The sequence below is a fragment of the Takifugu flavidus genome, chromosome 6 (genome assembly GCF_003711565.1).
Source record: "Takifugu flavidus isolate HTHZ2018 chromosome 6, ASM371156v2, whole genome shotgun sequence".
In the NCBI taxonomy this organism is placed as follows: Eukaryota; Metazoa; Chordata; class Actinopteri; order Tetraodontiformes; family Tetraodontidae; genus Takifugu; species Takifugu flavidus.
Genome location: NC_079525.1, coordinates 10,323,288 through 10,344,170, shown reverse-complemented (window position 1 = coordinate 10,344,170; position 20,883 = coordinate 10,323,288). Strand labels below are relative to the sequence as shown.

At 41.3% G+C, this 20,883-nt stretch overlaps 1 protein-coding gene across 15 annotated transcripts in view; it reads left to right on the top strand.

The window, feature by feature from the left end:
* The window catches only part of LOC130526723 (ankyrin-2-like), a 56,226-nt gene that overhangs the window by 14,970 nt on the left and 20,373 nt on the right, over positions 1 to 20,883 (top strand). For 5 of the 15 annotated variants that reach the window (XM_057034548.1, XM_057034552.1, XM_057034561.1 and 2 more), the window contains 38 exons: positions 210 to 233; positions 1,104 to 1,202; positions 1,462 to 1,560; positions 1,646 to 1,744; positions 1,851 to 2,048; positions 2,319 to 2,417; positions 2,494 to 2,592; positions 2,747 to 2,845; positions 2,989 to 3,186; positions 3,277 to 3,375; positions 3,504 to 3,602; positions 3,682 to 3,879; positions 4,078 to 4,176; positions 4,477 to 4,575; positions 4,662 to 4,760; positions 4,870 to 4,968; positions 5,075 to 5,147; positions 6,018 to 6,144; positions 6,292 to 6,370; positions 6,496 to 6,599; positions 6,899 to 6,934; positions 7,388 to 7,612; positions 7,715 to 7,813; positions 8,186 to 8,340; positions 8,479 to 8,690; positions 8,766 to 8,973; positions 9,047 to 9,143; positions 9,232 to 9,460; positions 9,637 to 9,762; positions 9,864 to 9,986; positions 10,082 to 10,114; positions 10,196 to 10,217; positions 11,334 to 16,634; positions 17,267 to 17,344; positions 17,547 to 17,678; positions 17,828 to 17,968; positions 18,074 to 18,284; positions 18,978 to 19,056. In XM_057034548.1, coding sequence (XP_056890528.1) covers positions 210 to 233; positions 1,104 to 1,202; positions 1,462 to 1,560; positions 1,646 to 1,744; positions 1,851 to 2,048; positions 2,319 to 2,417; positions 2,494 to 2,592; positions 2,747 to 2,845; positions 2,989 to 3,186; positions 3,277 to 3,375; positions 3,504 to 3,602; positions 3,682 to 3,879; positions 4,078 to 4,176; positions 4,477 to 4,575; positions 4,662 to 4,760; positions 4,870 to 4,968; positions 5,075 to 5,147; positions 6,018 to 6,144; positions 6,292 to 6,370; positions 6,496 to 6,599; positions 6,899 to 6,934; positions 7,388 to 7,612; positions 7,715 to 7,813; positions 8,186 to 8,340; positions 8,479 to 8,690; positions 8,766 to 8,973; positions 9,047 to 9,143; positions 9,232 to 9,460; positions 9,637 to 9,762; positions 9,864 to 9,986; positions 10,082 to 10,114; positions 10,196 to 10,217; positions 11,334 to 16,634; positions 17,267 to 17,344; positions 17,547 to 17,678; positions 17,828 to 17,968; positions 18,074 to 18,284; positions 18,978 to 19,056 — 9,696 coding nt within the window. Of the gene's footprint in view, positions 1 to 209; positions 234 to 665; positions 673 to 1,103; positions 1,203 to 1,461; positions 1,561 to 1,645; positions 1,745 to 1,850; positions 2,049 to 2,318; positions 2,418 to 2,493; positions 2,593 to 2,746; positions 2,846 to 2,988; positions 3,187 to 3,276; positions 3,376 to 3,503; positions 3,603 to 3,681; positions 3,880 to 4,077; positions 4,177 to 4,476; positions 4,576 to 4,661; positions 4,761 to 4,869; positions 4,969 to 5,074; positions 5,148 to 6,017; positions 6,145 to 6,291; positions 6,371 to 6,495; positions 6,600 to 6,898; positions 6,935 to 7,387; positions 7,613 to 7,714; positions 7,814 to 8,185; positions 8,341 to 8,478; positions 8,691 to 8,765; positions 8,974 to 9,046; positions 9,144 to 9,231; positions 9,461 to 9,636; positions 9,763 to 9,863; positions 9,987 to 10,081; positions 10,115 to 10,195; positions 10,218 to 11,333; positions 16,635 to 17,266; positions 17,345 to 17,546; positions 17,679 to 17,827; positions 17,969 to 18,073; positions 18,285 to 18,977; positions 19,057 to 20,883 lie in introns of those variants that run through there. The other 10 variants (XM_057034555.1, XM_057034549.1, XM_057034560.1 and 7 more) reach the window with 10 other exon arrangements.

Below are 20,883 nucleotides of genomic sequence, written 5' to 3'. Positions count from 1 at the left end.
AGGTTGGGACGTGAATGGTTGTGTATCACAAACAGCTTTATGAAACTAGCAGTATAACTTTAGGAGTGCTAAGACACTCCGCTCCCTTGTGTTTTCTTTCTCTTTGTGTGAAATTGTACTCATACCCTGTGTCTGAATGTTGTTATATGCCCGTTTCCCTGACAACCCTACGCCTTATCCCCAATTTTCTCTCCATGCGTGCTACCCAGATGATGGTCAATAGAACCACAGAGGTATACAGACTCACCTCTTCATTTGATTCCTTTATTTTGACCATCTCTTTGACCTCAACCAGTTTCAATACATACCTGAAGAGTCCCGCATGTCAGGATGATATAGCATTAATGTAAATGCATGAGTTAAATAAAACTGTAGACTACAGACCTGCATGGTTTGTCGTTATAGGTATGGTTTATTAGAATTTATTGTTCCATAGACTGTTGTATATTTGTTTTTCTTTGGATTTAGTTAATGTAATTAGATCATTTTAAGTTAATATTAGCTTTTGTTTCCTGAAATGTTATTCTATAATAGCTTCTGAGTTTTTTTTAACTTTTGTACCATTTACTTCTCGTAAAGTAAAAAGATTTCTTTGGTTTTCCTTTTTGTAAGAAGTTTTTAAGTTAACTCTGTTTTTTAATTAAATTGCACCATGTCTCTCAGAACGGGAAGGTAAGGATTTAACCCCTCAACCGCGTTGTGGAGAAACGTACACCTATATGGCTCATAAGCTATATAAATGTCCATCTGTCTGTCCAAGCTGATACACTCAGTCTGTAGTTGCTTTGTGCATTTCAGTTTCCACCATTCAAAAATGAAACAGTGATTTTGTGTCGTTTTTTTTTTGCTAGCATGGTAGATTTACAGGGTATCCACATGCATGATTCAGTGCATGTGCTGTTTCAGAGCCCGCTGAGCTCATCTTTATTTTTAAATTATGCCTTCTTGTCATGCTGCTTCTGTGGTTTCTTTCCTTTTTCTGTCTTTTCTTCTCTTCCTTTCTTTCTTTCTGTTCCCCCATTTTTCAACACCTTGCTGTTTCATGAATTCCCTCTCCCCTCTCTCCATCTCTCTGCCCCTTCCTCCCTCTTTGTCTCAAACAGAGTGGGTTCACCCCTCTGCACATCGCCGCTCACTATGGTAACGTGAATGTCTCCACCCTGTTGCTGAACAGAGGAGCAGCTGTGGACTTCACAGCCAGGGTAGAAACTTTCTGTCCTTCCTCTTACTTAAAATCCTGCGTGTTTTTTCATCAAGCTGGTGGAAAAGTGTGTTTAAAATGTAACAAAATGAACAAAATGGCATTTTAAACTTTTTTGAACAGCTGCACTCTTCCTAGTTATTTAGATGTTTTCATCTGTTTGCTTTCACGCGAGCATAAACTTAGCCCAAATAGGTCTTCGTAGAAGCCGTTCTGCGAAATGTGCCGTGTAATTCTAATGACCTTTGCCCTCTCGTTAGAATGGGATCACACCTCTTCACGTTGCCTCAAAGAGAGGCAACACCAACATGGTGGCCCTGCTGCTAGACAGAGGTGCTCAGATAGATGCCAAAACCAGGGTGAGACATCAGTTTTGATGTAATATTCTCAGTTCTCCAGCTGTGTCTTGAAGCTTATGTATTCTTATTTTTGTGTCTTTGTCAGGATGGACTGACCCCTTTGCATTGTGCAGCCAGGAGCGGACATGACCAGGCTGTGGAAATTCTATTGGACAGAGGAGCTCCTATTTTAGCTAGAACCAAAGTGAGGCTGTGGATGATAAAACGGCCATGTTTCCCATCATAAACTCAATATCTGACCTCATTTCCTGCTTTTTTTTTTACGTGCTCTCGCTTTTCTCCTTGCACAGAATGGACTGTCCCCGCTGCACATGTCAGCCCAGGGAGACCACATAGAATGTGTGAAACTGCTGCTGCAGCATAAGGCGCCTGTTGATGATGTCACGCTGGACTACCTCACAGCGCTGCACGTTGCTGCTCACTGTGGCCACTACAGAGTCACCAAGCTTCTGTTAGACAAGAAGGCGAATCCCAACGTTAGAGCACTGGTAGGTATTCAGAGGACACCATGGATTCATTAAAGACTTCCTAATGTCCTTTCATTTGCATTATCTTATGTATTGACACCAATATTTAACACATGGACCCTCAGGTTCCCCACGAATAGTGTCATTCTCTTCAAGAATATTAACCAACAACAGATCAGATTCAAGGCTAAAGTCTTTATCATTAATATTTATTATGTTCTGGACAAATACCTACTTTATGGTGTGACTGGAAGAAACATTTGCCTCTTATGTCTCTTTCTGCTCTGTCAGAATGGGTTCACTCCTCTCCACATTGCTTGTAAGAAGAACAGGGTGAAAGTGATGGAACTGCTGGTCAAGTATGGCGCGTCCATTCAAGCCATTACTGAGGTGAGACGAGTCCCACGATGACACCATATCAAAACTGCAAACACGTTACCAAACACACTGTCTCTCTTTTTCCTAGTCTGGGCTGACACCCATCCATGTAGCCGCGTTCATGGGCCACCTCAGCATTGTTTTGCTGCTCCTCCAGAATGGAGCGTCTCCAGACATCCGTAACATTGTGAGTGTGATCTTAAATGGGCTCTGTTTTAAGGACCACGTACAGTGTAAAGTTTACAATCTCTATTCCCAGAAGTCACGTTACATTGATGGACTCTTGGCAGTGTTGGGACAACCTCTTAGGTCTTTTAACTGCTCTCTTTCCTTAACGCCAGCGTGGCGAGACAGCTCTCCACATGGCAGCACGCGCCGGTCAGATGGAAGTGGTTCGCTGTTTGCTAAGGAATGGAGCATTAGTGGATGCCATGGCAAGAGTGAGTCAGCTGTCATTGTTTCCTTAATTTTTTTCTCAAATAAGCACATTTTTCTCTGCAGCATCAATCATGCAGCCTTCGCAGCTCTGGCTTGTCCCCAGCTTTACTATGATCTGTACAACCTTTCCATTCATCTACCTCAGGAGGACCAGACACCCCTTCATATCGCCTCTCGTTTGGGGAAAACAGATATTGTCCAGTTACTGCTGCAGCACATGGCTCACCCAGACGCTGCCACCACCAATGGTTACACCCCCCTCCACATTTCCGCCAGGGAGGGTCAGCTAGAAACAGCTGCTGTGCTGCTGGAGGCTGGAGCCTCGCATTCCCTTCCCACAAAGGTGAATCTAGGGCAAAATGTGGTGTATAATCACATTTTAAAATTTGACAATGGCTGAAAAGCAACAACTATTTTCCCTCCCTCTCTACAGAAAGGGTTTACTCCTCTGCATGTAGCAGCTAAATATGGAAACCTTGATGTAGCAAAACTTCTACTGCAACGCAAAGCTCTGCCCAATGATGCTGGCAAGGTAACAAGAACTTTGAATTATGTAAACCTCATAGACGTATCGTCATATTGTCCCACAAAGCAAACAGTACATTCACAGCTGCATAAACATGTTGTCCACTCCATGGAATCAAATGTGTCCTCCGACAGAATGGCTTAACTCCCCTACATGTAGCAGCTCATTACGACAACCAGGAAGTTGCTCTGCTGCTGCTGGATAATGGAGCCTCACCTCATTCTACTGCAAAGGTTGGACAAAGGCTTTTTAAGCTGTAGTTGGATCTCAGCGATGTCTGTAGTTTGAAACTGTTTATCTCTGTACCTCTAGAATGGCTACACGCCTCTTCACATTGCAGCCAAAAAGAACCAGACGAAAATTGCCTCATCCCTGCTGGAGTATGGAGCAGAGACCAACATCCTGACCAAGCAGGGTGTCAGCCCTCTACACCTGGCAGCCCAGGAAGGACACGCTGAGATGGCCAGTCTGCTGCTGGACAAAGGAGCTCATGTCAATGCAGCCACTAAGGTCATTTTCTCAAACTGTTGCCTTGTTCATATTTCAGGGCTAAATTTATCAATGGTGGCATGAGTAGGTCCTTTCATTTTGGCCATATTTAAAAGAATAAATGCTCATCGGTGATCATTTATTTTTAATCTGATGCCATTAAACTGGGACAGATATTGAAACATTAATTTATTGAGAGTCAATGTTTTTATGTTACAGAGCGGACTGACTCCTCTGCATCTCACAGCCCAAGAAGACAAAGTCAGTGCAGCAGAAGTCCTGGCTAAATATGATGCCAACTTAGATCAGCAAACTAAGGTATGAACCCAAACCCAACTCCCAGTCATCCATTATTGGAGGGGCTACCCCAGCTGCCAGGGAATGCCTAGACAAGTTTAATGACAGATTTTAAAATTCAACCACATCGTTAATGTGTTCTTTTGTAAGTCTGCTCTGTTTAATCAGGATCAGCCGTCAGTAATTCATCATCTGCCCCCTGCTGTCGCTTTAGAGGCATGACATTGTGTTACACCCACCCTGAGTTCACTGTACCTTCAAAGGCTGTTTAAACATGCTGCATTAAACGTTTACACTCTTTGACCTTGAACTATACCACAGCTTGGATACACCCCTTTGATAGTGGCCTGTCACTATGGAAATGCCAAGATGGTGAACTTCCTACTACAGCAAGGTGCCAGCATCAATGCCAAGACAAAGGTTAATTCTGGGCAGAAAGTGCAACAATAGTATTTCAACTTTGATAAATGGCTTTTTACAACGGTCGTTTTTGGTTCGCTCTGCAGAATGGATACACACCCCTTCACCAGGCAGCACAACAAGGGAATACACACGTTATCAATGTGTTGCTGCAACATGGCGCCAAGCCCAATGCAACCACAATGGTAACAATGGAAAACTATGTTTATATGTCAATTGTTCTCTAATTTTTGAAATAGAAAAATTTTATAATGTCAAAGTTTGGTGTGTAAGCTGTCTCTATCTGTCTCATAGAGCGGAAACACCGCCCTGTCCATCGCCAGGCGTCTGGGATATATCTCTGTGGTGGACACGCTGAAGGTTGTCACCGAGGAGGTCATCACGACCACAACGGTAACCCTGTGATGCAGGAATGTGTTGACATTTATCTGAAAACACAACTGACTTCTTTCCCCTCTCGTTGTATACCGTCACGACCATAAATATGGACTCCCATCAGACAATCACAGAGAAACACAAACTCAATGTCCCTGAGACGATGACCGAAGTCCTTGATGTATCTGATGAAGAAGGTGAGTCCTTTTAAACACAAAGGAAATTTATCAGATGGAAAAAAGTATTCGTTAAAATCCAGATGACATTGTCATGGGTGATGTAGCTTTGCGGCCGTGGTGTCTTATAGCTTTAAGGCTGGAAGATGAACCACTCACTGAGATGTCTGTGGAGCTGGAAGGTACAGCAAGATGTCTCACAGTTTGTTGTAGTTGACAGTATTGCACTGACTAAATTCCAATTCTAACAGCTCGCTCTTCGGGTCATAATTGTACTGATTTTGTTGTGCGTAAATGCCAACAGTAGGAAATAACTGCATGGATGACTGTTTGCGGCACCCAACATAACTTCCAATGCGTGATATTTTAATAGTTTTGTTCTGCTAATTTAATGGAATGACCCAGAGATGGGTGGTTCTGACTTGTGGACAGGGGAAGCACTAAGACTGTTGCTGTGATTAAATGAGCAGAGATGGCTATTTTTTTAAATAATTTGATATATTGTTGCAATACATCGAGTGGGTTTCTTTGTTTCCAGCTGCTATTCCATGTTGGGTTTGTTTGCATTTGCGCATGTAAACGTCACAGACAGCTTTTTATAAACAGAGACACATCTGATGGAAACACTGGGAGTAGTAGATGTAGTTTGCTGTAGTTGTGTCAACCACAGCTTGGTATGGTCTCTACACTGTGTCAATTTTAGAGCCCAGGTTCCACCCAGGTTGTTTTACTGATAAAAGTTAGAATTTGTGCCAAAAAGCTTTATTCACACACAGGTTTTACTCATTATAAGCACATGTATCACTAATATACACTAGTAAAAATCTACACTAGGGCCACCAGTGTAGGTTACTGAGATCACATGAACAGTCTCACATCTTTGATTCCCAGGTGAGGACACCATGACAGGTGATGGAGGAGAGTATCTCAGAGCAGAGGATCTCAGAGAGCTGGGAGATGATTCCCTGCCTGGACACTACTTGGATTTCAGTTACATGAACAACATGAACATGGACAGGTACAAAAACAAGCCAACACTCAGCTCAAGATTACAATCTTCATCATCATACCAATATACAGTGCAGTACCTCAGCTGAGGTGAGGAACCCTTCACACTGGCGCAAACACAGACATCAGAGTAAACATTAGGGTTGCTTTGCTGCAGGTCACAACACACTCCTCTTCATCAAAGCTTCCATCAGAGGGAGGGATTCTTCATCGAAGACATGCTCACAAGCCACCAGGTGAGGAACTGTTTATTTCGTTGTCATCTTTTTGCTTGATGAACCCCTTTTGTAAATACGGTTTTCTTGAAACGGACCCAGCGAGCCTTCAGAGGAAATTTCCTTTTTTGTTGCGTTTTTTGCAGGTGTCGGTTCTTTCTAAAGAGCACGAAAAGGACTCCTTCCGTTTGAGTTGGGGCGCAGAGCATCTTGATAATGTTGTGTTGTCTTCCAGTCTGCTACACTCTGGGTATACAAACGCACACACGCACAGTCGCGCACGCACGCACGTTCACACCCTGTATTGTATGTACAATTGCTTTTGTCAACTGCTAAATCATCTCTGAATCAGTTTACGTGGTTTCCGTTCCATTGTTATCTTCTTTTATCTTCACTGTGGTGTTCAGTCTTTAGTGCAGTTTCACCATAGATACTTACATTATTTTATTCTCCTATTGCCTCTCTACACTCCTTCTTCTCTTGGCTGACTTTGTGATTTGTGGTGTTTGTGTGTCTGTACATGTGTACGTTGCCGTATTTTGCTTCTAGCCGTTCCACTCCGTGCCTAGACCATGACAACAGCAGGTGATTTTATTTTGGCATTTTCTTTCCCTTCTATTGTTCTTATTTTTGGTCTGATTGCCTATAAATTCTCTCACTCTTCTTCTGCATGAATCATTGTGCACCATGGTACAGTTTTGAAACAGAGATGTAGAAAACATACAGTCAGTGTGTGTTCATAGATTTATTTCTTATTGACCATTTGCTAATTGAAACATAAAGATAGGTCTCGATTAATCTCCTTAGATGGCTTGTATTTTAGTTTCTTGAATGAAATCTGACAGTTAAATGAATTTCAACAGGAATGAAATACAATCAGCAACACTGAGGCCTAATAAATGTATATGTTGTTTTAAAATATGTCTTGTTTCAATGTTATTTGCTCTTGTTTGCATGGGAGCTTCTAATGAACAATTTTCAAGTCTGCGCTAGAAACACTATCAAAAAATAACATATCTTGATTCCCCTATGGTGCAGCTTCCTGGTCAGTTTCATGGTCGATGCGAGGGGGGGAGCCATGCGTGGTTGCCGTCACAATGGTCTGCGAATCATCGTACCACCAAGAAAGTGCTCTGCACCTACGCGCGTAACGTGCAGGTTGGTGAAGAGACACCGCCTGGCTTCTATGCCTCCTATGGTGGAGGGTGAGGGTCTGGCCGGACGCATCATTGAAGTGGGTCCTACTGGAGCCCAGTTCCTGGGGTAAGCCTTTTGTTGGCCTGGTCTTACTAATGGATGTGCCTAAACTGCTGTCCGGTGTGTTCATGTTTCTTCTTCATCCCCTTTGTGCTGCGTATGGATCAGTAAACTCCACCTTCCCACAGCTCCGCCCCCTCTAAATGAGGGGGAGAGTCTGGTCAGTCGTATCCTGCAGTTGGGCCCGCCAGGAACCAAGTTCCTCGGGTAGGGCCATGGTTTAGGGAGCCGCTACATCTTGGAAACTTTCACATTACAATCATTTTTTACTTTTTGAAATATTTTGTGACTTTTTTTTATATGACAGCTGTTGTTTGCTTTATGGTTGACTTATCATCACCACTCTCCTTATTAAAGGCACCAGTCCTCAGTTTTCTTTCTAGTTGCTTTCTGATCCTGATTTGAAGTGAAGAGCATTGTTTCATTACTTTATTTCACTCATCACATTAATGGAACTGTATTTCCTGCATTGATAAACCAAAATACAGCATAAGTTCTGATGAAACAAGCACTGCCTAGCAGGTGGTCTCCACACTGAACTTTTCTAACCAGTATCGCTTTATCTCGTCCCACCTTCAGACCCGTGATTGTGGAGATACCACATTTTGCAGCTCTGCGGGGGACAGAGAGAGAGTTGGTGATATTGAGGAGTGAGACAGGGGAGAGCTGGAGGGAACACCACTGTGACTTCACTGAAGAGGAACTGAACCAGATACTTAATGGAATGGATGAAAGTAGGAAAACTAAACATTATAACAGTTAATTTTAAGGCTAATAGACATCTTAAAGATCAGTAATAGTCAAATAAAACTGTTACCTCAGCCTTTCTGTACTGTCTTATAGCCTTCCAATCTTTTTTCTGATCACTGCAGAACTGGACTCTCCCGAGGAGCTGGAAAAGAAGAGAATATGTCGAATCATAACCCGAGACTTCCCACAATATTTTGCGGTGGTGTCACGAATAAAGCAAGACAGTCATTTGATTGGGCCAGAGGGCGGGGTCCTCAGTAGCACTCTTGTGCCGCAGGTTCAGGCAGTGTTTCCTGAAGGCGCCCTCACTAAGAAGATCAGAGTCGGATTACAGGTATTTTCGGGTTTTGAGAAATTGCTGGAAGGCAGTCGCCAAGGTTTCTTTCCAACTATCGGTGCCTTGTGGCAGGCTCAGCCAATTGATGGAGATGTGGTGAAAAAGATTCTTGGCAACAAGGCGGCTCTCAGCGCCATCGTTACGTTGGAGCCAAGACGGAGAAAGTTCCACAAACCAATCACCATGACAATCCCTATTCCAAAAAGTTCCAACACCGAAGGACCCACATCTGAGTTCAGCGGGGAGACACCCACCTTACGTTTGCTTTGTAGTATTACAGGTAAGTATCACAGAGATATGAATAAACAGAGAGCATATAAACAGCTGTGAAAAATAATGTGACCTTGTTTCAGGAGGAACCACTCCGGCCCAGTGGGAGGATATCACCGGCTCCACACCGCTCACATTTGTCAACCAATGTGTGTCCTTCACCACAAATGTATCAGCAAGGTAAACAATCTTCAAGTGTGGAACCAATTGATCTACCTAGATTCCTTTGAAAACTAATTCCACTAATCAATATCTTTATTTCCTTAAGATTCTGGCTAATTGACTGCAGGCAGGTTCAGGAGTCGGTCAGCTTTGCTTCTCAGCTGTACAGAGAGGTTATCTGTGTTCCGTATATGGCCAAGTTTGTCATTTTTGCAAAGACTCTGGATCCCATAGAAGCCCGACTACGCTGTTTTTGCATGACTGATGACAAGATGGACAAGACTCTGGAGCAGCAAGAGAACTTTACAGAAGTTGCACGCAGCCGAGATGTTGAGGTGAATCAGAAAATCTCCAACATTTCCCTTTGATATTATCGGGCGATTGCTCTGGGAATAGTGATGCAGGTTTTTCTGATTAGTTGTGAGTGTTTTTTGCTCCTTATACTGGCATTACAGTTTTTTAAAAATCCTTTTGGATTTCAAGTTGTTTTTTTTCTCTCATCCCCATTAAGGTCCTAGAAGGAAAACCTATATTTGTTGACTGCTTTGGAAACTTGGTGCCCCTTACCAAGAGTGGACAGCATCATGTCTTCAGCTTCTTTGCTTTCAAAGAGAACAGACTGGCCCTCTTCATCAAAGTATGGCTTCACCTCGTTTAAACATGGTTTAAGATATAAATTTGGATTTTCCAGAAATCCTCGTCATGCTATTAATTAACTGTTCTGTGACAATTAAACAGATTCGAGACACCACACAGGAGCCGTGTGGTCGACTGTCCTTCACGAAGGAAGCGCGCACATACCGTAGTCTTACCCACAATGCAATCTGCAACCTCAACATCACCCTTCCAGCATACTCAAAGGTTGGGATGAATAGTTCTCCGTTTGACTCTGTATCACAATCAATTATTCTAGTTAAATGAACTGCTTCATCCTTTTGGCTCCATTTTTCCTGTAGGAGTCAGATTCAGATCAAGATGCAGACGATGAGGTAAAACAACTTAAGTCAAGCAGACAAAAAGAGACATTATTATTGTCTCCACATTGTAACTATTTTATTAATCCTTTGCAGAGTGAAAAGAGCGAAAAGAAATGTAAGCTGAACCTTTTTTATATATCACACACAAGAGGTGCAGTTATTTTGTTCATTTAAGTTCAACTGGTTCTCTTATTTGCACCACTAATTTACTAACCTACTACTAATGTGTGTGGCTATATTTCTGTTACTAGCAGCTTCACTGTGGCTGATGGATTCTGTTATTCTTCCCTCACTTATGATTTAATTTATCTTTCAAAAACTTTGGTTTCAACACTGCGTAAGAATCCCATCTTGTTAAGAGAAAAATAGATGCAACAGTGTAGTATTTGTTTTGACTTTTATTTATTTATTTTACTATATTTTTTCAGGTGGCATGCTGACTATTTTTTCTGCATAAAAATCATTTATAAAAATTATATAACATGATAGTGATTTAGAATAATTGGCAATATGTTTTCTTAAATTTCTCTTTTTCCCTTAAATTTAAGAGAAAAAGTGATTTTCAATAAAATCAAAGATTTTGAATAGTAATATTTCTTTGCAATAGACATATAATGTAAAAGTGCACATATTTTGAAAATGTAATTAATTTAAGTAATTAAATACTTAATAATCCTCACATTCAGGATGATTTCTTTGCTTTTTCATTATAAGTGATTTGAAACATTAAATACTTACTTCTTACTAAAATTATCATTTGTAATCAATGTTTACAAGGATTTGTTTGGTTAAAATATGTTAAAACTTAATTTGTAGGCAGACATGACTTGTCGTGTCAGCAACAATCTTGAGCTTTTTGTTTGTTGTCTCTCATTTTGATCCTTTTGTTTCATATGTTGCCGTCGCTCTTTTGTTCTTTCCATATATATTTTGTGTTCCATTTCCAGACATTTTCATATAACTGAAATCAGTATTCTTCTATTAAGTTATTCCTGGCTTTGCTTGTTGTTCTTGTTGCTCCACTCCCTTCAAAACTTTTCTGGATCACATTATCATCTTCTTTTTGGTCTTTTTAAGACCCCTCTTAATTCTCTGCCCTGCCCTTCTGCTTGTTCTGTGAACTGGAGATGGATTTTTGATGTCGTTGTCTTGATGACAGTTTTCTGATCTCTCTCCCCCACTTCATTTGTCCCTTATGTTCTTACCCTTTTTGGTTTTGAAACTTTTCAAGATGATGAGTCTGAATCAACTGAGACATTCTCCTTGAGAACCAACCAAGTTCTTGACCCCGCCACCCTTGCCAGCCCGGATCTTCTCTCCGATATGTCGGATGTCAAAATGTCTATTGTTCTGTGTGCAGAACAAACGGAGCAAACACCATATGAGGAGAGAGATGAGGCTGTAGGGTCTTTTGGCATCTATGATCAATTTATTGACGAGTTAGAACGTGAGAAGATTCACAAAAGCTTAAACAGGAAACAGGACCTGCCACCAGGTGTTAGAGAACAGACTAAAATTGTTGAAATTCAGCATGCATCCATCACAGAACCACAGTTACAGGAAATTTATACTGGGAAAAAGACTTTCAGTACATCTGCCCCAGAGGTCAAAGACATGACAGGTATGATCTCACACCTTAGTGTGAACATGGATCAGTACTTGGAACAGAGAGCTGTTGTAATGCATGGCTCTCAAGAAGACCTTGTCCAGGATACATTTGAACAGGTTATTGTAAAGCATGATGGGAAAAGGCATCCTCCAGATATCAAGAAACCAATTAGGAAGAAACTCAGAGACAGACAACGTTCTGGATGTAGCAGCTCTGAGGGTGAGTTAGAAAGGGTGAGTTCTCAGGAGTCTTTAGATGGAGATGTTGTTCTTAATGAAAATGCCCCTGCAACCACTACTATTGTGGATCCCCCTGCATCTCCCCGAGTGGTGGAGACACCTCTAGGATCTATAAAAGACAGAGTTCGAGCTTTACAGGACAAAGTTGAAGAGGAGGCGGAACAAAAAGGCACTCCTGCAAAATCTTCCATCGCTACAAAGAGGACAGAGGCAGTCATGCCGGAACTCCCAAAAGTTCCCTTGTCTCCCAAATCCCCTAGATCTCAGACTGAAAGGTTAGAGGAGACTATGTCTGTGAAAGATCTGTTAAAAGCATTCCAGACTGGACAGGATCCTTCAAAAAACAAAACTGGGCTTTTTGAGCACAAACCTCTGGCTTCAGCATTGATATCCGAATCAGGCAATGGTGACACTGAACTGGAGGAAAACCCACAAACTCAGACTCATGATGTCACAGATTTTCAGCAGCAGCTTGATGATCTGACATTTGGCCAAACAAATACAGTAGAAATACCAGTTGACCAAAAGGAAGCAGTGGAAGAGTCACTTTTAAGTCCAGACAGAAACATTATAAAAGTGTTTGGGCATGAATCTGCTGGTTCACAGGAGGAGGCACCAGAAATATCACAGAAGGAAACGCTGTCAGTAAGAGAACGGGCAAAAACATTCCAGCATGTACCAGACCCTAAACCTGAGCTTCTTGATCCCAAACCAGTGGTTGGCATTCAGATGACTGAGCAGAGTTCATTAGAGGAGCCCAAATCACAACCTCAATATCCAGACATCTTAATTAGAGATGTTAAAGCTGAAAAACCAGATGGAGATCGAATGCCAAGCTTATCTAGAGAACACTCTGAGGACTCACACAGTGCCCCTGTGGAAAAGACAGTTAGATTTACAGATATTGTTATTTCTGATGATGGAAGTGTCATGACAAAGGAGACTCTATCTGTCAAGGAACTGATGAAAGCATTCCAGTCAGACCAAGATCCACTGAAGAGTAAATCGAAGCCTTTAGAACACACAGTATCCAAAGAGACGCTGGAAACATCATATATAAATCAATTTCACAATGAAAGTATTCAAAGTAAGGAGCCAGAATTGCAAGGCGAGAAGCTAAGTAGGATGGAGTTAGAGGAACCTAGCCTAAGCGTGGGTCAGGGTTTACCTGAAGACATGCATATCAGCCCTGATCGTAGACCTTCTGAAGACTTCAGTGCCGACATAAAGGCTGAGCTGGAAGAAAGTCCCGAGTACCAGCTTTTCAAACAGGGAGAAAACCTTACAGAAACAAAGAAAGAATATAAAATTGTAATACAAGAAATCACTGAGGCAAAACTTCAGGAAATACATGTTAAAAGGAAAACACCAACTCAAGAATCATCTGGGCTAAAAGACATGTCTGGAATGTTGTCCTTGTTGACCTCTGATTTGGATAAGTGTACTCAAGCCTTACCTGTAATCAGCTCCACACCAGAAGAGGAGATTATTCATGAAACTTTTCAACAAATTGTTATAAAAAAGAGCAAGGATAAAGAAATGACCGGCAACACTACTGATAAAAATACAAGTGAAACTGTTAGCAGCACATTCCTAGAAACAGATCAATCACCAAGAGAGGAAGACTCAAAAAGATGGAGAGGTGGAGAAGTGGAGTATGAAGAGCTCTCAATGAAAGAAGATGTAAGAGAGGAAACAACTTCATTTCAGCCGACTACCAAAGTGAAGGATGCCTCTGGCATGATATCCCTCCTGACAGCTGACTTGGAAAATGGCATAGACAGACCACTGAGTATCAGGTTCCCTGAGGAAGATGTCATCCAAGGACCCCAAGCTTTAGATGAGGAACAAAGGACAGCATGTGAAAGTACACAAGCCCAAGTTAATTTAGATGTGAACAATATAATAGGTGAAGAAGCCACTGAAGAGACAGATCTGGCAGAAGTCCTGCTGAAATCGGAATCAGAAACAGAATTCCAGAAAGTCTGCATTAACCAAAAGACACAATGTCAAGTAGCAACTACTGAGAAAAACATGTCAGGCATGTTGTTGCTTCTCAGTAGTGACTTAGATGAATATCTAAATGAAACTCCAGTAAGAAAACGGTCTCCACTCAAAGACAGTTTTGTCCATGAGGTGTGCAAAGAGGACACAAAGGCAAGTATTTTAGAAGACAGGATGGCTGGTGAAGAGAATAAACAGATCCAAAGAGAACTTTCAGCAGGCCCTGTCTCAGAAACAGCCTTTCAGGAAGAACACTCTAAAAGAAAGCCACAGCAGTTACAGTCTGTAATCACAAGGGATATATCAGGCATGTTGTCACTGCTTACTTCTGATTTAGATGAGTACTTCAAGGAACATCTACTGGCTGCACCAAACAACCAAGAGCAGGTGGTATCTGAGACCTACAAAGAAGTTATTTTGACCAAAGAACCTCCTGTAAAAGAAACACTCCCACCTGAACAACATGAAATGTCACTGGAAGACATTGATTTAGATCCCGAGAGGAGAGTTTTGGATAGTGAAATACAGGCTCCTTCCATTGAAACTATGCATCTGAAAGGTTTTTCCTCTGAAGAGGGTTGTGTTGAAACAACTATTCATGTTGAAAAGTCATATTTAACTGTTGGTGACCATAAAAACAATGACAAAGATGATCAAGGATTTGCTCATTCAGTCCAAACACACAGATACTTGCAGCAACTAAGTAGCTCTGGCAAACCACAACGGCCAGCCAGGTTGGAGAGCCTAAACTTTGTGGTCCCTGATGATCCAGCAAAGGAGCCATGTCATCCAGATTCACTTGAGGCAAGTCCTCAGGTGGAGGACAGATCCTCAAGGACAACCCCTGATTCAATTGAACCAGGCCCTGGAAGAGAATCTCCTTGTCCAGATTCTCTTGAAAGTAGCCCCACACAAACAAAGAAAACAGACCTTCAGATGCCAGCAAGAGCAGCTCTGTATGAGGATTATGCCTCCCAGTTAGAAGCATGTTTTGCGTACAATAAAGATATTTACAAGGATGAAAGTGAGGAAGAACAGGAAAACAATGTCATCCAAATAGAAAGTGAAATTAAGCAAGACATGCATTTGGAATCATCAAAAGAAGGGAATGTTGATGTCATCTTTTCTGACCCCAAAATATGCAGCAGTGAGAGTCTGCACATACTAACAAGACAAGACTCTGAGGACAGAGATGACGATGAGGAGAATGACATAATCGATAAACAGTTAACACCAGAAGAAAAAATGGTTAAAACATTTGAAGAGATGGAACTGGAGGGTAAAGAAAAGTCATCCAATACTACACCTCTGGAGATGGATTTATCTCATCACGATGATGCAAATGTCAATTTGATGAGTCAGACGGAAGAAATTCCCACAAAGCTCAAAACTGCTCAATCAGTAAATGAGTCGCTGTGCTTATCAGGTGCCGACAGAGTTGAACATGATTTCAAAACAGAGGAGGCTGCTGCACTTTCAGATTTTGTCTCTACATCAGAACATGAATCTCTTATTCTAGCATCTAAGGAGAAAGATCAAGCTTTTAATATGGAGACTGGGGCTACTGGGGAGAGAAACCTCAAAGAGGAACGGAAAACACTTCTTCTGTCACCTGATGAAAAATCCCCTGATGCATTTCATTTTCAAGAAGGAAAGTTGTTTGAAATGACCAGAGGGGGCGCAATTGATATGACGAGAAGAAGCTTTGAAGGAGATGAATGTGCATTTTTTCACATAGGAGAACTTCCAGTTGAAAAAGAAATGTCTGCACACACTGGAGAAGATCAACAAAGGTCTGCTGTTAAAGATTCAAACCTTCCGCCTCCATCAACTGCCGAGGATGACAAAATTGTTACTTTATTTGTCAAACCAAGTGAATCATCTCCAATTAATCTTGGAAGCTCTACAGAAGTTCAGCTTGGTTCTCCTTCCTGTGAAAGCTTTGGTCTGGAGTATTTTCAATCTACGGTAGCTGACCTTCAGTCAGACCCATCCATAACTGTCCATTTAATAGACTCAATGCAAAGACAACATTCTTCAGATTCATCTGACAATGAGAAAGAGCAGGAAGATGAGGAAGATCAGTGTTCAGTCATAGAAAGTTCTTCTTCAGCTCAACAGTCAAACATCCAACCAGAGTTCCAAGAATCACCCAAAATCATAACAGCCGATGCAACTGAGCGAGCAACCATGAAGGAGTTGCAGGAGTATGAGCTAGAGGGAAAAGTAGAAGAAAAGTCAACTGTGGATCGGAGGTCTAGATCTGAGGCCGATAGTGACACAGGTAAAACCTCCATTACAGAAAGCAGGACTTACTCTGATGGTAGTGAACCAACTGATAAGTCAGAATTTTTAGCTTCTAAACTTTCTATCACGATGCCACAAAACCCTCCAACTCAAAGGGATGACATTCAAATCTCTAAGAACACAGACGCATCTATCAGGTCTCCTTTAGAGACTGGAGATATAAGCCGCTCAAATCGTAAGAGCCCAGATTCTGTTGTCTTCACTTATGACATCCTGCCTCCACGCAGTTCAGATTCTGATTACAATCCTTTGCTGGTTGTGAAACCATCTTCTGAGACAGAGGATGTATTTAAATCCCAGCCCCTCCAGGATGACATGGTGAAAACTCATTCCCAGATGATCATTGATGACCAAACAACAGAATTTCCCTCAGGTATGGCCAGACTCTTTGCTTTGCCAGGGCCTTTGCATTCTCTTTTTTTTCCCGCGACAGTAAGACTCCATGGCATCTCCCTTAGGATATAATTTAAAGTTTATCGCTCACAATTCATAACATTTCTGTGTACTGTGATGTGTCCTACCTTGCTCTTCATCTCTGTGTTTGCATCTGTTTGCTTCTTTTGAAAATTACATCTCTGCTTGCATTTTTACAATCTCAAGATTGAAAGGTCATGTTGGGGAAAGAAGTAGAACAACTTTTCAGTGTTCAAAAAAACTGTTCCACTAATACAGCTATTACTAATAGAATAGTAGCATGCATTGTGCTCAGTAACCAATAGACTCTCATTGGTTACATTGAACAACATTTTACACAAACAGCTTTTTTGTTACTCTACTATACCTGTTCACAGTAGAAATCTGCATTTATTGCAGATATATAACTTATAACTACTGTAAGAGCACAGAGTGAATATAATTGTTCCCAAATGAAACATGAGACAGCTTCTGTATGAATTTTAAATATATAATGATTTTAGATATATTAAATAGCATCAATGTAGTTTTATACATGTAATTGTGGACTGGATAACAACACAATTTAATGCACTGATGGCATTGTTTTAGTGGATTGGGAGGATGATGCTGACAGGAAGGAAGAGACTTTAGCAATCATTGCGGATCTCCTCGGCTTCAGCTGGACTGGTAAGCTCTGAAATATATAAGTGTATGAAGTGCAAATTGATTAGCATACATCTGTTAGCATAACACAGACTTTGAGTAGGGTGGTGTACTGTTTAATATGAAGTGATGTGTCCGAGACCAAAGCCAATGCCATACCATCTTAACTATGTCACCCCTTCAATTAATTGAACTTTGATCACTTTATTTTCATCGTTCATGACAGAGCTGGCCAAAGAACTGGAATTCAGTGAAAATGAAATTCAGTCAGTCCGAACAAGTAATCCTAATTCGTTGCAAGAACAGAGCCATGCCTTGCTGCAGCGCTGGGTTGAAAGGGAAGGCAAGCATGCCACAGGTACACAATAGTTTTATTAGCAAAAGGCTACAAGATCTCGTGTCATATATAGCACCATCTTTGCTGTTTGTTCAGCACAACCTTGTGTTTGCTTTGCATTTTATTTGCTGTCTAATCTTTATTTTACTAATCTTTAATTCCTTTCACAGAGGACTGTCTGATTAAGACCCTAACAAAGATAAATCGCATGGACATCGTCCATCTTATAGAAACCCAGATGAATAAATCAGTCCAAGAGCAAACATCTAGGACTTATGCAGAAATAGAGAAGACACTGGACCACAGTGAAGGTAGTTATCTATCCTCAAACTCAACAATAAAGCTTTGAAACACCTGTTAGAACGACTCCACACACAGAATCAATGTATCGGGCCCCATTTGTGTATGTATTTCAGTGTCAGTAGCTCTGTCTTCAGTGCAAGAGGATGTAGAAAGCCCGAGAGTTGTGAGACTGGTGGAGTCAGACCGGAGACCACCTCCTGCTGTTTCCGAAGAGGATCTTTCAGTTGCTTCCCTATTGGACATTCCTTCTTGGGCAGAACCTGCTGGTCACTCTCACTCAGGGAGTGTGCACGGAGACCTGTTGGATGAACTGGAGATACCTCAGTAAATTCCTTAATCAAATATAATTACCATCATTCTATTTTGCAAAACAAATCTATTGCATAATATTTAACATCTCACAGTACCCATAATGGTCCTACGAGGCCAGCAGTCGGTTTTTTGTCCTACCAGGTGGCAAACCCCATCGCATGCCCTTTCTCAAAACATAGATGTCCGTACTTCGAAGTGCGTACTTTCCACCATTAACTTGCTGTCACTCACTGAATTAAAATGCATTGTGGAATACCTAGCTGTCCCAAGTTAAGATGAATCACATTGATGCAGACATTAAATGAGTAAATACATGTCTAGGTAACTTGGTGAATACCTGGCAGCTTGTGAACTTAGAATTGGAACAGCAACCTGTGCAGTGAATGACAATATTTCGCAAGAGCATGAAAATGTGAGGACGAGAGAAAATGGCAATAGAGGAAACTGGGATTCCAGGTAAGAGCAGGTGTGTACCTGGTGGGACAGAAAACCTGGCTGGATATTGCAGGACTGGGTTGGAGGCTGCTGTGGTACGTTACAGATTCAAGCTCTGATGTACAAGCCGTACACTATACAAGCAGAATACAGTGTTTGCAGATTATTTTTCTCAATGTGACTTTTCTGGATTTGCTATTTAATTTTGTAAAATTTGGACTTTGGCATATCGCAGAGTCATTTTGTGACTGGACATTCTTTTCCTTACAGTGAATTAAACCCAAATCAGTGGACTCCAGAAGATGTAGTTTCACGAGAACTTACAGCTTTCAACATTTCAGATGACAGAGTAAGTACGCTACTTACTTCAAAAGAAGCAGCCATGGTGGGCCAGACAAGTCACATGTGTGACCCCAAAGTGAAAGATCAGCAACGCTGTTGCAGTGTTCGTTTCATCAGACCTTTCCAAGGCAACACTCTCTGCCAAATCAATGTTGACAGCGGGCAAATCCTAAAATTAAAGCAATGTGGTTTTGAAGATGAGCAGTGCTGTGAAATTCAGAAGACTTTATCATCTGTAGCTATCAGAGACTTTGGTCTGAGCCTATTAGAATCAGACCACGCAGAGGCTGACTTCAGTGAACTTTGTGACGAGTTCAGCAGTATGGCACAACTTAGAAATTCAGATGAAATCACGGTCGAAAGACACTCAGACTTATTAGTGTGGCCATCAGCGGATCTCCAAGCATCGCTGCCTGTGACTGAAGATGACACAGATGTTGCTCAAAAAAGCACATTCTGTCAAGGGTCATCTACACTTCAAAACTTTGAAGTACATCATGTTCAGGAAAAGACCCCACTGGTTTCATCCATGGAGATGGGCTTCATACCTTGCAAGTCAACTAAAGAAGAAAACACAAAACAAATACTCAATAATGTGTATATTGAAAATATACCCTTTATTGACAACAATGCTGGTTCTTTTGAACCCCTTCTTCCTTCAGCTGAGCACAGCATGGTTAGATCATTTAATTTGAATGCATCGGTGAACATTCTATCACATAGTACGTCAACCAGTGGTGGTGGTTCTGGTTGTGTTAATACTGACAATAAGAATGTGATAGATAATGCAAAGTGTTTAATATCTAAAATGGAATCCTGTACGTTTATCCCTTTACAGCATTTACATACTGACATGACCCAACAATCAGATGACAATGATGAACAATGTCCTTTGACACCTGACTCCTGGGAATCTGAGAATCAGTTCAACTCATTTTCATCTTGGAACTTCAATGATCCAATACATAGAGTATCCTCCCCTGAATCTGTGATGTCAATTAATGATTATAGGGCAATGTCACCCGACTCTCCGCAGGCAGAAAAACGATTCCAACCACACTTTTCCAGTATATGGGATGAGAGACAGGGCCCCTCTCCAGGTTTTGATCAGCACAGTTCACCAGAATTTTGTAAAGATTTTGCTGAAAATATAAGTTCATCTCTCCCTGATGTTCAAACTCCAGTCTATTTCCAGTCTACAGTTCCTTATCTTCAAACAAAAGAAGGGTTACGTTTAAATGAGCCATCAGAATCTTTTTTCCCGAGTAGTTCTTTAGAGGAGGGAATGTGCTCCTCAGATGCAGTTCCAAATATTAATTCATGCAAGTCATCAGAAAGCATGAACCGGCCATTCTCACCAATATCCCAGTCGTCTCAGTGCAGTTTTTCATTTATTGAACTCTTACTCTCAGAACCTGTTCGTGCCAAACTAATGAGTCAATACTGTGATTATTATTTAATGTATTCAGGAGAAAATCAACACGCAATGCTAGTGCCACAACCATACAACGCCAATTATGGCAAAGAGAAACGTTCTGCGACAAATGATTTTCCACAAATAGATGTCAAAATGGAAAGCACAATTTCTTTAACTGAAATACCATCTCAAATCAGTCCACAATCATCAACTCGAGAGGAGGACAGTCCTCAATCTTTTGTTGATTACTGGCTTTCAAAATTATCACCATGTCCTCAAACATTATTACCAGTGTCATCAATTCATGACATAAAGGAAGAAAACACCAGAAAAAATATTAATTCACGGAATTTCTTTCAGAATACAGATTCGTGTAAAAGCGATTTGTCTTTTGATCACGAATCTCTGGAAAAATCC